Below are 16,361 nucleotides of genomic sequence, written 5' to 3'. Positions count from 1 at the left end.
AAGTAAGGATGTCAAGATATCAAGAGAAGCCACACGGAGCAAACAATAAATTGAGAAAGCAGCGAGAGACCGAGAAACAGGCTTGGAGAAAGGGAGGGAGGAAATACGTACAGGGAAATGAAGAGTCTTGGAGAGAGGACCAGAATCCTCTCTCCGGGGAAATTAGCAAGGATGCAAATGGGGCTGAATGAAGTTAAAAGACAAAAAGAACGAAAAAGAACAATGAAGGATAAAAAGGAAAATGAAAAGGCGGAGAAAACCAAATAGAAATATCCTCCTTCGCTAAATCTAGCACTTTGTCAGTGGTGGGGCGTGGGGAAGGCAGGGGAGCAGCACCAAGAGTTAACTGGAGCAGCAAGAAACAAACACTGCAAGAGTCCAACCTCTTTACGCTAAAAGGCTTTAACCAAGGAAGAAGGCAAAAGCATCATATTACTTTTTTAATTAAAATTTTTTCCAGATCAGACTGGAGGGCAACCTTCGGCCAACTGAAGTTTCAACTTTAACACCTTCAACAAATGTGAATGATTCCTAATTTTGTTTCTCTCCCTGTTTGCTCCCTCCCTGGCCTTCCACTTCTGCTCTGCCTCATGAATCTACCACCCTCCCGAAGAAATCATCCTGAACAAAAATCAACAGGAATAACACCCATCAGATTGACTCTTTCTGGACGTGGGCTTCAATAAGTGGCAAATAAGCCTCCATTTTCCTACTTTTGAATAAAATGCTGGAGTATGTGAGCACAGGCTAGACTCCCTGCTTTTAGAAAGCTTAAGCTCAAAATAAACCGAATATTTTATTAGAGTTTTTAAAAAAACAATATTTAACCCATAAATATTATCTTCACCATACCATATACACAAAATCCAGCATTTTCTGCACAGATATTATTAAAGTTGTATGAGACAGGAATAATGTCTTTTGCTTCTATTTTATTTCATAGAGCTGAACATAAAAAGAACTATATGGGAAGTACTCAGTAAAAAGTAAACATTCACTAAGTAGAATTTGAAGATTGTTTTTAAAATTAGTTGAATTTTAAAATAACCCTTAACGTGAGGGAAGACCCACCCTTAACTGAGATTTCTTGCTAGCTCAATGTATTAATATATTGGCATGTCAGTTGAGTTTGTATACTCAAGTTCCTATGTGTTTATCCTAATGTTAGTGTTGATTCTACATGAGAAAAGCTTCCTTTAAAGCACTTGCTATTCCACTGAAGGCAGTATCTTACTCATTATCTGCATTTAATACGATTTTCCAAATATTGTATGTTCTGAGGAAACTATGCATTAAATGAAGTCAATTAAGCATATGAGCTGGAAAATGTAAATAAATCCGCAAAGAATACCAGTATATACCCAAAATTAAGAAAGACTGATAATACAAATGTTAGTGAGCAGGAACTGGAACTCCCATACATTGATGGTAGGAGCATAAAACGGTACATTTTGGAAAAAGATTTGCAAGTTTCTCATACAGATAAATCTATCCTACCCTACACTCCCTTGCCCCCAATAACCTAGCAATTCTACTCCTACATTATTAATCCAAGAGAAATAAAATGTGTGTCCACAAGAAGATCTATACAGGAAGGTTCAATACAACTTTACTCATAGCCCAAAACTAAAAATAACCAAAATGTTCGCCAACAGGAGGATGGTAAACAAATTATGACATATTCATACAATGGAATATTATACACCAATAAAAAAGAATGCAAAAATAATGTACAGAACATGAATGACTCTCAGACATTATGCTGAACAAAAGAAGCTAGACATACAAACAGTGTATACTGTATGATTCTATTTATTAGAAGTTCTAGAACAGGCAAAATGAATCTATGGTTAAAAACTAAATAATTGGTTACTTCTGATGCAGCATTATTGATCAGAAAGAAGTGAGAGGGAACTTTCTGGAATGCAAGAAATTATATCTTAAGAAGGGTGTGTTAATATGGGTGCATGCATTTTGTCAAAATTCACCAAATTATATATTTATGATTTATAAATTTCACTGCATGTAAATGTTACATTAAAATTACAGCATTAATAATTATAAACAAATATTAAACTCTAATTAGTTTGTTTGCTTCTCATGATAGTATCAGTAAGCAATTTTGAAACTACTTAATGTATATTCCAGGCTCAAGCAAATGAGTGAACATATTGAGAATAATGGAAGCCAGGTTTCTCTCTCTTAAAGAAGGCAGTAACAAACACAGAAAGGAAAAAGACTGAGATGTACCTGAGGTATTAGGTTGAATTGGAGGTATCAATATGAACACATGGTTATTAGACAGAAAAAAATACATATAAGTGTATAGACTAGTATATTGTGTATTTTTTGAACTATGTTATATGTATTATATGTATCATATTAAGTATGCATATACATTTCCTAGTTTTGTCTACTGTGAAGTCTATAAGCAACAGTATGCTTATAGCACTGAGCACACATAGTACCTATATCTTGGTTTCTAAATACCACTGTCCTCTTAAAAGAACTAGGACTCCTAAAAAAAAAAAAAAAAAAAGCTGATTGCAGGACTAGGACAACAAAAGAACATCATGATCCCAGAGCATCTGTTTGCACCAGAAACTAAGTCCTCAAATAATGATGGAGACATATTTAACAGACACAGGATCCAGTTTGAAGGGACTCCCATTGGCTAAATCTATGGCAATCTGGGCACCAAAATAATGATAGTAATAAGTTATGATCCACTGAATAAAGTAAAAATCCAAAAGTCAAAGAGGATGTGAATAAACAAATGAACAAACAAGAAAGAAAACTGCAGTAGGCCAACTAATAAATACAGACATTATAGAATTACAATGGACACAAAAACAGTGGGTAAAAGTTTTATGAGAAAGAGGATATTTACATAGCATCAAAGTATCTTCCCACAGATTACTTACTACATACAAAGGGAAAATGGTAACTTTACACTGGAGAAGGTGACAGACACCACCTTAAACAAGTATTCAATGTTAACATCACCAACACTGGGACAAAGTAACACCAAGTACTTCCTGATTCGATGCTCTGAAAAGGACACAACATCACTTCTGTGGTGTTCCTACCACAAGTAAATAACCTGAATTTAATCCTGAGGAAACATCAGACAAACCCAAACTGATGGGCATTCTATAAAGTAACTGGCAGGGACTCTTCAAAAATGCCATGATCAAGAAAGACAAAGAAAGGCTGAAAGTTCATTTCAGGTTAAAGGAGATGACAATTAAATGTTATGCATGATCCTGAATACCAGCTGAGGGAAAAAAAAATAGCTATAAAGGACATTATGGCCGGGCGCGGTGGCTCACGCCTGTAATCCTAGCACTCTGGGAGGCCGAGGTGGGTGGATCGCTCGAGGTCAGGAGTTCGAGACCAGCCTGAGCAAGAGCGAGACCCCATCTCTACTAAAAATAGAAAGAAATTATCTGGCCAACTAAAATATATATAGAAAAAATTAGCCGGGCATGGTGGCGCATGCCTGTCATCCCAGCTCCTCGGGAGGCTGAGGCAGTAGGATCGCTTAAGCCCAGGAGTTTGAGGTTGCTGTGAGCTAGGCTGACGCCATGGCACTCACTCTAGCCGGGGCAACAAAGCAAGACTTTGTCTCAAAAAAAAAAAAAAAAAAAAAAAAAAGGACATTATTATGACAACTGTTGAAATTTAAAAATAATTGTGAATTTGATAACAGGATATATTTATAGGAGTGTGATGTCTCCAATGTTTTCTCAAATGAGTAAGAAAAAATGATAAAGGAGAGAGAGAAAGAATGATAAACTAAATGGGGCAAAATGTAAGCAATTGATGAATCAGGTAAATGTATATGGGAGTTCCTTGCATTATTTTTGTAATTTTTCTATAAGATTGGAATTGTATCAAAATTTATTTTTGATACAATTGTCCTTCAAAAGCATATAAAAATATAAAAACAAAAATATAATATGTATATGGCCAATATTTATACAGGCAATATCAATTCTCAAACTTATGATCCAGAAAATAATGGGATTTCTTGAAGAAAAGACAATTCTATGTCCTAATAAACTTGCTCACTGTCATTCCTTCTTGAAGAGAAGAGCCACAATGCAATTTTAATAAAGAAGTCTATTTAATGGACTTAATACAACATCCCACGATAATCTGTCAGAAATCTTTGTTCAAATGGAACACACATTCAAATCCTACAAAAATACAAATGTTGTGCGGAAAACAGTTGGAGAACTACTTGTCTATTAAATACGTTTCCTATACACAGTTAACTGAAAAAAGAGTTGTGCTAGGAAAATAAGAGAGAAAGATACACCAATACACATACATAGGAGTGGTGTCGACTTCAAACAATAAGAGAAAAATGATGTATCTAAAACAAAAGACATATTTAAAATGCCCCACCAAGGCCCATATGGTGTATTCTCGTAAGATATATTTTTAATGAAGGTAGATATTTGGTAAACTGAGTTTTGGTTTTATCCAACCATTACACTGAACATATTATGCTTCATGTTATTTTAAATCTGACTCTTCCAACGAACTGTATAGCAGAGTAGTTTGCCAGCCTTAGTGAGTCCCGACTGGAGGCCAGGCACTGTGCTAGGCTCAGATGATGCCAGGAAGAATGGGACACAGTTTCAGCCATCCATGAGCTTTCAGTACGATGAGTGAGACAGAAAACTGAACACATGCAGTGAGAACTGTGGTATTCAAGAAAAAGTATTGGACTTTATGGGAAGATAAAAAGGGTGCCTAACTCAGTCGGAGAGGGATCAGGGAATGTTTCCTTGAGGAGATGACATTTAAGCTTAAACAAGTTAATACATGCTAAATGCCTTTGAAAAAGGATTCAAAAGAATTTTTCTTAACTTTGTTTTAGACATCCAATACATTAGGGTCATCACTGCAGTAAAAGAAAGGAAAAAAAGGTAAGAAGGAAAATACACCCTATTAGCTATTAAAATCTAGGTGCAATTCAAAATCTAAGAGGGACTATGACACTGAGGTTGGCCCAAACAACCATTTCATAATTCTTTCAAAAGTACCTCTAGACTTACCTAAGTATTCAAGTATAGGAATAAAATAATTGGAAGAGAAAAACACATAAAGGAACAAACTGAAAAAAATCAGAAATATAACAGTATGAGAAGACAAAAAGTGGTAAGTATTGTTTACCTGTCAGTTGACATTGATTAATCTTGTGTTCTGTGATATCGCTCAGTGATTCAAACACCTGGAGGCAGCTGTCACAGCTGTGCACAGCTTCGTCTTCCAACTCCTCCCCGTCTTCCGGCCTCTTCTTACAATCTATTGCCTCTCCATCTTCAGTCTTGTCTTCAAGTTTACAGCTGGGGTCTGAAAGAAAATCAGCGCTGTAAGTATGGGGTTTAAAGACAGGTTCTTTTAAAGCAACGTTTAATCTTCTTGCTACCAAAAACAGAAACACCGTTTTCCTTGAAGCTGCAATAGGAGGGCTTCACTGCAGATTTTATTACAAAAGAATCAAAAGTGAGCCTTCCCTAAAATTTCTCAGTTTGTGATTACTGAAAGAATTCTTCCCTTTTTCTCACCACGTAGCCCTTTTCTTACCTCTCCCTTCAAATAACTCGTCTACCCTTAAGATTACCTTGCCATTTTTTCATAGCCTTTTAGTTTCTGCTTAAAAGAGAGATAAATCACTTTAAAATTAAGCAGTCTCCAATGCAAAGGAAAAAAACCCACTGTGCTTAAGAATGAACTCCTTCTCTGCTAAATATACTCCTTCATGGGAAATTACCAGAATTAGCCAAAAGTCTAGAATAAGCTAAGCTAATTACCATAGGCACGAAATTGACCTTTACTTATAAACTGGTCAAAACACAGTTACTCCATTATTTGTTAGACAGTGATAGCAAAATAAGCTCTATCGCACAAGCAAAACATGCTTACAAATGCAAACTCAAGTGTAAATTTATGTCTCGTTTTCAAAACTATCCCCCAAAAGTGAAATACAATATATGAAGAGCAATTATAAATTATAATCAAGTCAACAATTTGAGTTCGCATTATCAGTGTTGAAAAGCTTAACACTATAAAAACTAAAAATAGTTCCATTTTAACCCCAAACATGATACACAAACAGCAGGGGGAATAAAAAAGCAAAGCACACACAATGCCTCTAATTAGAGTTCAATAAATACTTTTTGATTATTTATGCTGTCGTTTCACTCATTTTAAAGAAGTACCCCAAACACCCTGGTGCCACTAGAAGGAGAGGAAGGAAGGAAGAGTGGGGTCAGGGAGGAGAGTATGCCTCTTTGGGGGAAATTAAGATAATAGGATAATATAATCAGTGACTGAATTTATGGATCACTAATTTCTAATAGCACAAAGTCCTCCAAAGTCAGAAACAAACGATGTCTCGAAAAACGGTAAAATCAAACTAAAGATTTCTATTTTCTATAAGTCAATGAAATAGTTACAAAAGAGTTATACCAAGGTACCTAAGAAATAGGTAATGCATTATTTGTAGTCACATTTTTATATGACCACAATATTAATTTTAATGATTACAATAAACTTCATAATTTAAATATAAATATATTTAATATTTTTCATTTTGTTTTTTAGAGATGGGATCTCGCTATGTTGCCCAGGCTGGAGTGTAGCGAGGCTAGTCACAGATGTGATCATAGCACTATAGTTTCAAATTCCTGGCTTCAAGCAATCCTCCTGCCTCAGCCTCCCAAGCAGCTGGGACTACAGAAGCATGCCATAGCACCCAGCTATTTAATATCTTTAATATTTCATTAAATATTTGAAGTGTTACAATCAAGAATTTATAGGATCAAAATTAGCCAAGTATTTCTCAGAAAAGTCCAGAAATGCCACCACACCACCATCCTGCTGTCTAAAATTGCTTTCTGCTACCTTGCACATAACATGCTTCTACAAACTCTACTTCTACAAGGCACTTATCCTCCCTTTCTTGTCTGGCTGTTGTGCCAAAGCCTTTCTTTGCATCTGCAATAAACTTAACTATATCACCACCCTTCAAATGACTCACATATGCCAAAATCAACTTACATGTAAACATATGCAATAGTCTCTTGGCTTCATGAAAAAAGCAGAATTCCCATCTCAAAGACCATATAGTTTTGTTTGTTGGGTTTTTCAAAAATGAAGGTAGTGTTTAAATAAACTGGTAATTTGGATTGATTTGCCATCTGGAAAGTTATTATCTCAACTCTCTACACAGTGCCCCTGTGAATACACTGGGATTTAGACTGCTCGTTCCCTGGGGAGTGATCATGGGATCTTTGCGTTTGTCTTGTACTTTGCCCAGCACAGCACCATGTCCAGGTGAATGCTTAGTAAATATTACTTAGTGATGGTGAGAAAGAGAAGAAAAAAAAAAAACAGAGTATGTAAAAAATTTCTTCACTGGTATTTTTTCTGTAAACAGGAACAGACTGGTTGCCTCCAAAGTAAAAAGCACCTACATGCGTACGTTTCCCAAAGTTGACACCATCTGACCCACCACATTTGGGTTTACTGCTTTCAAATATTTCATCTACAGCTACAGATACAACAAATGGGTAATGGAGCAAAGATCTCCAACAAACTAAACCAAGTAGTGAAATGCTGCCAAAATAGAGAGCAATTCAGGAAAATAAATAACTGTCCCAAGTCTGGCAAACTGACCCCCACACCATTAAACACTTGCATGTGTACACTGAATACTCTTAGTTGTTTAGCATAAGTTTCCAGTTTCTCAAAAAGCTGATAACGCTCAGGGAAATGTGGGTGTTAGGTTTGAATTTTAATACGATTATTTAAATGCTACACATCAAGTTTGCAGATCTGTTTGTTTTTAAATAAGGAGACTCTCTGAATACTTTAAGTACTACACAGAGAAAAATGATAAAAACTCACCTTCCATACTATTCAAGAATATGAACACTTCACACGAATTCAGTATCAAAAATACCAAACAAAAAAGAATGCATGATGCTTTAGCTCTTAAAAGCTAATGAATGACCCCAGTCCATGCTTCTGACACTGTGGCTAGTTATTAAAATAAGGGTCATTTTAAGACTAATAAAAAATGGTTTTGCTTCCACTTCTGCATTTACAGATAGAACCCTTCGGGGACTGAAGTCAGTCAAGCTTATTCACTTCTGCTGCAACTTTAGGATGCATGCTCCAGCCAACTGGCGAATTTGTTTTTAGGTCAACACTTAAGAGGGACCCTCTGGGAGGTGAGTTCGATTATAGCCTATGATGCCTTGGTGTAATGAGTACTGGAATCTCAATCCCAGTCTCTCTCCATGTAAGATTTTTCCAACCTCTACTTTCATGAAAAATTCTTTCTTGCCCATTCAAAGGATGTGTTTATTTGTTCTATGGGTTTCTGTTCCTAATGCCAGTTGCTGTAGGAAGATTCTAGAAAGCTTACATTGTCAACCATTTCTTTCCCACAGGTGGCTACACTTCAATAATTGCACATGGCCTTAGTGATGTAGTTTTTATAAAGTCCTTTGAGATCCAATCATAAAAAATAATTGTATTACTCTGCTAGCCATTCAAACCTCTGACTTCAACCTAAGGGGTTATAAATACAAGGTCCATGCCTGTAAGTACTGCCCTGCCCCCAGCACCACTGCACGAAGGATAATTGTTCTTCCAAATCCATTGTTATACTATAAACCCACCCGAAGGGCAATATTTTAAAATATCTCCATGCCCCCGACACAGCAATGACAAACCATGTCATAGCTACAGACACCACTCTCCCACTCCTGTCCTAAATGATGCGGCCCGAACATGCTGCGTCCATCACAAATGACCTCACCTGCTCAACCAACTCTCCAGCTCATCCCTTCAAAAGGGTGCGATGGAGCACTGAATTCATAGTTTTCTGATCTGGATGTAAAGCTGAATTTTGGAACACAGACACAATTATTATTACAAAAATAAGTGGTGGCTTTCTGTTTCCAATTTTGTTAACATTACTTATAAATGGGAATTTAAAAGAAGCATGATTTTCCCTTTATTATGTTCTCTGGCAGGTGGTTCTTTCCTTCTTCTCATCCTCCTCCTCGTAAGAATTGTTATTGCTATAACTTGGTTTAATAAAATTACAACTGTGGGGAAAATGAAAAATTGCACTGGCTTAAAAGTGTTGGAGGCAATAAACCCATGGACTTCAATTAATTTCAAGTGTGGGATCAGTTTAAGGCCAACCAGCAGAAATTCTATTCTGTCCATGTAAAAATGAGGTTTCACCACATTTACTTTTTATAACCTATATAAAAGTCAAGTAAAAGTAATGAATATCTAAAAGCCATCTCAGTGGACTGGCAAAGACTATCTGTATTCTTGAAACTCATCTTACATATTTCTCTCTGTGCAACAAGGATCCCATGCCTGATCAAAGCTAAAATGTCAAACTACTGAGAAAACAGCCCAATTTCCAATCCATTTCACTGCCTAGAAATGGACCTCCTTCCAAGCCACTTTTGCATGGAAAACCACTGGCAAAAGAAAGAAAAACTAAGAGATCATGTGGTTATAATTATTACCAGGCAAGGAATATTTCTGCAGCTCAGTGGTAAAGTAAAACTCTGTCGCTCTCTGCTCCCAATAGTGTCCATCGCAAAACAACTGCCTCATTAAATCTCTGCAGTAAGATTAATATGCCGTAGCTGCACTACATTTATAACTTGGTACTCTATAAAAAGCACATTTAATGGTAAGAGCCAGAGCCTAGATACAAAGTATTACTATAAAAACTTCTGGCAGTGAGTACACAGTGCAGGTCCTCTGTCCCTCTTGCAGGAGATATAAATGAGGCTTTTCCTGGTTAATTCCAAGCATGAAGCTCTACCTTAAAAACCAGAATCAGTTTTTATGAGAGTGGCAGAAACACAAGAGTCTGAGGATGATGTAAATACGAATGCAAGAAGATTACTTAACAACTATGATTGGCAAGAGATGAATGAACCCAAAATACTCCACTTATACACAAACGCAAACTTAAAACTGGACAATTTCCTAACAGTTTGTTCTCTGGTCACAGCCATCTTTTCACCAAATTAAACAACCATGGCATGAATCACTCAATCTTAAATCAACCAACACAGTGCCAAGTGGATTCAAGAAACTACCAGCAAAAAAATGCATACTGCCAAAAAAAAAAAAAAAAAACAGGTCTTGGCTTCACTGTGTGACCATGAGCTCTAGGATCTTAATAACCTAAAACTATTAAAAAAAATTCAAGGAAAAGTCATCCCAACGCTACTTTAAAAGTGAATTAGTTTACAAGTAAACTCATAAAAATATAGGCTTTTTGTTACTTTAGAAAACCATCAAAATTCATTCTTCCAAGGATATTTTCTGAAAATATAACCCAGTATCTTATATTCAGGAACTCCATGCTAAATAAGTAAACAAATAATTTATACAAATACATTATACACCCAAATCTCTCCAAATCACTACAAATGATGCACCTTAGCTTAACAACCATCTTGTGCCAAATGATAATGATCTAATATTATATTTAAAGTTCACATGTATACAAACAACTAGTCTTCTAGGTTTACTGACATATTTAAAAGTCTCAAGCCTAAAAAGAAAATTAGAGACTGTCAGTTTAAAGCAAACCATGTCTGAAAGCACTCCTTCCCTACAAGTATGTTCAAGTCATATTCACTGTTTATCTTTATGCTTTTTAAGAACAGAGGAAAAGTTAACCTTCAGGCAACAAAGGGTTAACAAGAAGCAGAAAGCCTGCCTAGTTTCAAAAACCAAAGGGCGGGATCATTATTTTGTGCTTTCTGGGCTCTAGATGTGCTTTCTAACTTGAAATCCCGCAAGATGAAAACAGATTTAGGGAAAATAAATCGCACACGTTATAAAATGGCAAGCAGGCTCTGATGAAGGGAGGCAGCGTTACCAGGCTGTGCCACACTCGCCTGCTGGTCTGCCGCCTCATTTTTTCCTTACTGTCAACAAAAGGTAAACAAACAAACAGAACAAAACAAAAACAAAAGCAATCGGTGGGGTGGCCCAGGCTGAGTATCCCGGGTACTACACGCAATCTCAGCTTGGCAGGACAGGGACCAACGGCTGTCCCAGGCAGAGACCTGGCTGTGCACCAAAAGGTCCAAAGAGCTCATGTGGTCAAGGATAAGAATGTGCTCTTTTTACTTTTTCTGCAATGTTTATTTTCTAACCACTCTATTCTCTGAAAGTTATTAAACTGTTTTACAGAAGGAAAAAAAAAAACCCTTTCATCTATTCTTTCCTTTGTCTATAAAATCTTCTCAGACAGAAAGAATTATCTCTGTGTTCAACAAAATCACACTGTTGAAGTTTAGAATTTCTGTGGTTTTGCTTGCTTGTTCTACAGGTCCATCATGGTCCTTGAAGACCAAAGAGAAATATCACAGATGCACGGTTATCAAGGAGAACATGCCAAACATGAATTTATTACCACTCTCTATCTACAAGGAAATTTCTTGTAAGAGGATGCTGAGTGGGAGGAAATTAGCCTTAGGAGAGGTTAAAAAACACACACATTTGCACACTTTGAAACCAAATAAAGAGTTTCTCTTCTTCCAATCAGAAAATCCTACCCAAGTTCCCTAATTTCTTTCTTCCAATTAGTCCCTCCTTTATGAAATTTAGTAAAAGACAGACACAGTAAAACAAAGCAGCTGCAGCACTCCAACTTTCAAATAAAGTGGAGTTACAGACATATTCCTACCTTAAAGTCATTTAACTTCACAATGAATTACTATGGCTGCCTTTTCACAATGTCAATAAACAAACATTTACTGAGCACCTATGTAGTTAATAGGCATTTGGGTAAGGCCCTGGGAGGTACAAAGTCTAAGACTATCTGGTTCCTGTCCCAAGGAACCTGCAAGCCGCTGCAGTTTACCAACTGGTGAGTCAAAAGCAGGTTCAGGTATTTGGGGATACTGATCCTTCCAGCCCTGAAAGTGGCCAGGTATAGATAGCTTGGGGACACCAGAATCTGCAAGTCTGTTTTCCCTTAGCTTTGAGCAGCTGTGTCCACTTACCCAAGCTTGCCACTTGAAACGTATCATTTTTCTACATACGTCATTTCATGAGAAGGCCTGGCAAACAGTAATGCAGGGAGAGAGACAGATGAGTGAACCAATGACTGCAGAAGGAAGAGTAAGCACTCAGACAGCAGAGCATCTAAATCAGGGCAGGGAAATTTTACCCAGAGAAGAGCAGTTCAGGCTGTTTTGAAGGGTAAACAGCACTGAGGACAAGAACATGGCTCTCTAAGCAGAGGAACATGGGTAAAGCCACAGATGCAGAGAACACCACAATGCCTTCAAGGAAGTGCAAGTACTTCTATGCTGTTGAAATGAGGGGCACTGGATGGAGTGGAAAGAGAGGGGAACAGTGGCAGAGACCAGGCCAGAAAAGGGATAGATCATGAAGGAACTCCTGTGAGTGAGATGTTCAACCTCAGTGCTAGGAGAAGTCATGGATTGATTTTAAGTAGGGCACTGACCGATCCGGCTTACATTTTAGAAAGATGCTCCACTGGTCACTGAGAGGATGGGTTGGACAAAGACCAGACCTGGAAGCAGGGAAGCCAGTCTGCAGGCTACAGCATAAACCAGGGAAGAAGGGGAAAGTACAAACTAAGTCAATGGCAGAAGGGAAATAACGGCTCTGGGAGCCATGATGGAAACAGGATCTAGATTGATTTTCACACCCAGGTTTTGTTTTCTTTATAATCCATATTCCCACTTACCTAAATGGGTACAAATAAATGCCAGAACTAGACAAATACTGGACAGAAATGTTGCACCAGCCAACTTGTTAACAGTACAGGAGGTTTGCAGGGACCCAAACCACACTTCTCAGGACTTAGATCTTTGGTAAGACCCCTTTTGCTTTAGCCTTATTTCAAATACACACAAAGCCAAAGAAGAATTAATGTAAAATTTAACTGAAAACAAAAAGAGGCATTGTTTCTAATATCTCTTTTCTATTCCTCCTTTTAAAATATCATTAACCACTAATTTAAGTAAGTTAACATGATTCTACTTGCAGTTCATGATCCTTTTTACAAGACAAAGTAAAAATACTAGACTACCACTTTCAATAATATAAACCCAAATAAATATATTAAAATGCTTATTTTAAAAGGTGCATATAGCATTTTTGTAAACAAAAATAGGGTAAGAAAACACAAAGAATGATGCCAAGTCAGCAGGACAAATAGATGAAAGAAGACTAAAGTGGGCACACAAACTCAAAATCACCTAACTTAACCTAATAAAGAAAAAATTACCCTGCCAAAGTTTTTTCTAGATGAAGGACTTACAGTAAACTACCCAATGTCTTTTTTGTTGTTCTCCTGTGGCTGTTTGGTTTGATTTCTGTTTTTTGGCATAAGTCTTTCTTCTTGCCAGATTTGAGACTCTTCACTCTGCCAACTACCCTCATGCCCTTCACATTCAACACTGACACAGCTGAGTCTCATCTAGTCTCTAATTTCCTGTAAAAACAAACAAAACCAACTTCTATATTCCCATGCTCAATCTTAAACTAAGCCCAAAGGATCCTTTCTACCATTATATATAAGAGAGCTATTATACACAAATATTTTTAATACCCAGCTATTCAAGTACTCACTTCTCTATAGCACTAATTTCTCAAAGCAACTTTGCTTTTTTTATTTTAATTTACGAAATTCCTCATCTTAACAGCAATAATACATTTGAAAAACAAGGACAACTGGATTTGTCTAAAGGTTGTCAATTAAATACAACATTTTGGGTATTTTAGTAACCCACTAAACAGATTGATATCACCAAGGAACCTCAAGAAAAACTCTTGTTTTTTTTCTTTTTCCCCTGTAGCAGCACCAAATGGTTCTCAAATAAACCAAGGATTAAACTGCCATTAAAATGGAAAATGATTTGAAAACAAATGAAAACAGGTTTTTTTTCTTTTCTTTCCTTGCTAACATACAAATAGAAAGCCCACATTTGTAAAAAGTGATCCCATTAGGAAAATAAGAAAGGGGTTTCTAAACAACTGCTTTGGTAACATGATGACTCAGCTAAAGAGAAATTAAAAAAAAAGAAAAATCCTATAAAATAAGGTACATATTTATATAATGAAAGATCAGAGCAAAAACAGAGGGTGTGATTTATGAGTTATGAGCTATTGCTAACTGCAAGAAAATTTATGTGTAATTGGAAAAAAAAAAATTCATTTTGTCTTCCTCTAGTTGGGCTAATAAATTAAAAATACATACAACCCTAAATGTCTAAGGTTCCTTCAGCCTGATAAACAAAACAAGAAAAGCCACACCACCAAAAATAAACCATAAAAATAGATCATTATTGATTTAGTACCATTTCTGCAACATTTTCCTCAAGGAGTCTGAAACAAAGGAAATATAAGACTATCAGTTTTTTATTAAACTTTTTGACCTTACTTGTCATTTCCTAGGACACAGAAATACTTACTTTGGTTTCCATATGAGTTTAATGTTTTTCTTTAGTTTTAACACAATGTCTCCAAAATCCAGATTTTAAAAATGTACTTTTCCTACAGAATGATAACCTTACCAAATGCGAATTCAATCTGCATGTATCTGCAGACAAGTAATAAAGACACTAGTGCCATTAGCATAATCAATACACAATTTACAGAGCTACCCAGATAGAACTAAAAGTGAAAGTGTATGCCATTATCATAGTAACTATAAATTAATAGTCATTTGTGGAAATATGTTCCCACTTATATTGTCTCAATTCTGACTTGTCAAGATAATGTGACCATATATTAAATATTTTTATAGTACATGTTATACATAAACATATTTTCAAATGATTTATTATCAGATAATCTCCAACTATGCATAAAGTAAAATCAACTAAATCACACATAGGAGGAAATGACTGATAAATAAACACCTATACTTATTTGTTTTGCTTTTTTTCACTGTGTGGTTTAATAAGCAAAAATAATCATATATATGTATACATATATAAAAAATTTTCAGTAAATATATATGGGAAAGGAACATGCTCTCAGGTGAGCCAGAAGGGTCAGGGCTCACTTTCTTTTTTTAAAAGAATAATAAGAGACCAGGCACAGCAGCTCATGCCTGTAGTCATAGCACTTTGGAAGGCCAAGGTGGGAGGATTGCTTGAGGTCAGGAGTCTGAGACCCGCCTGAGCAAGAGTGAGACCCCCATCTCTACAAAAAAATAGAGAAATTAGCCAGGGGTGTGGCGGCACCCACCTGTCATCCCAGCTACTTGGGAGGCTGAGGCAGAAAAATCACGTGAGCCCAAGAGTTGGAGGTTATTGTGAGCTATGATGACGCCACTGCACTCTGGCCTGAGCAACAGAATGAGACCGTGTCTAAAAGAACATTAATAATAATAATGATAATAACAATAAGGAAACTAGTTAATCCTACTGTTGCTGCGTGTTATTTTTAAAAATCCAACACTTTTGAAACTTTACACTTAGCCAAAACAATTTTTTTAAAAAAAGTATGCACCTATATCTGAAACATCATCTGTAAGACACCAGAATTGGAGTCAATTTTTAGTAATGGTGACAGGCCATGCCCAATCCCCTCCACAGACGGCATCAATGCCACCCCAGTCCTTGGGACAACCCGTCCCCAACAGGTGTGTCCACCTTTCACAGCAATAAGGAAAAACTGGATCAAAAAGCAACATATATACCTACATGATGGGTGCAATGCGCACGACCTGGGGAACAGACACGTCTGGAGCTCTAGCTTGGGGGGAAAGGCGGAACAGGAGCAACGTATGTAACCTGCAATTCTGTATCCCCCATAACAAGATGAAATAAAAAAAAATAATAATAAAATAAAATAAAATAAAATAAAAAAAAAGCAACATATTTCAAATGAAAGAAAACAGATATTCCTTTCGAGTGGTAAAATGCCTTAACCTACCAGTGGGAAATAAGGATTTGTTTTTCCCCTAGCTGCTACACACAGTGTATTAAAAACAGCCACTGTGGCATTACCCAGGGGATTAGTCATTCCAAAGCCAGACACATTGCTATAGTCTTGTAGGCACAACCCCCACATACTTTTTCCTATCACCTTAGCAAATCTCCTGATCTCTGAGTAAGAGCATCAAGAGGAAAGACCTTTGAGCACCTACTCAACCTCTACGAGGTGGTAGCTCTACTGAGATTTCACCAGGGATGGGAAAAACACTCCTGGATCTCTCACTTCAACACCCACTACCACCACCCCTGAAGTACCTCCCAGATCAGCTTCCAGAGGCATCCAATTCTTACATCAGAAGCCCA

At 36.7% G+C, this 16,361-nt stretch overlaps 1 protein-coding gene across 2 annotated transcripts in view; it reads right to left on the bottom strand.

The window, feature by feature from the left end:
• ZNF521 (zinc finger protein 521) overlaps nucleotides 1-16,361 on the bottom strand; it is a 270,405-nt gene that overhangs the window by 236,235 nt on the left and 17,809 nt on the right. For both annotated transcript variants that reach the window (XM_069468172.1, XM_069468173.1), the window contains one exon: nucleotides 5,188-5,367. In XM_069468172.1, the coding sequence (XP_069324273.1) occupies nucleotides 5,188-5,367 (180 nt within the window). The remainder of the gene's footprint in view (nucleotides 1-5,187; nucleotides 5,368-16,361) is intronic.

Source organism: Eulemur rufifrons, chromosome 5, assembly GCF_041146395.1.
Source record: "Eulemur rufifrons isolate Redbay chromosome 5, OSU_ERuf_1, whole genome shotgun sequence".
Taxonomy (NCBI): Eukaryota; Metazoa; Chordata; class Mammalia; order Primates; family Lemuridae; genus Eulemur; species Eulemur rufifrons.
The sequence above is the reverse complement of the archived record's forward strand: the minus strand, read 5'-3'. Positions and strand labels throughout refer to the sequence as shown.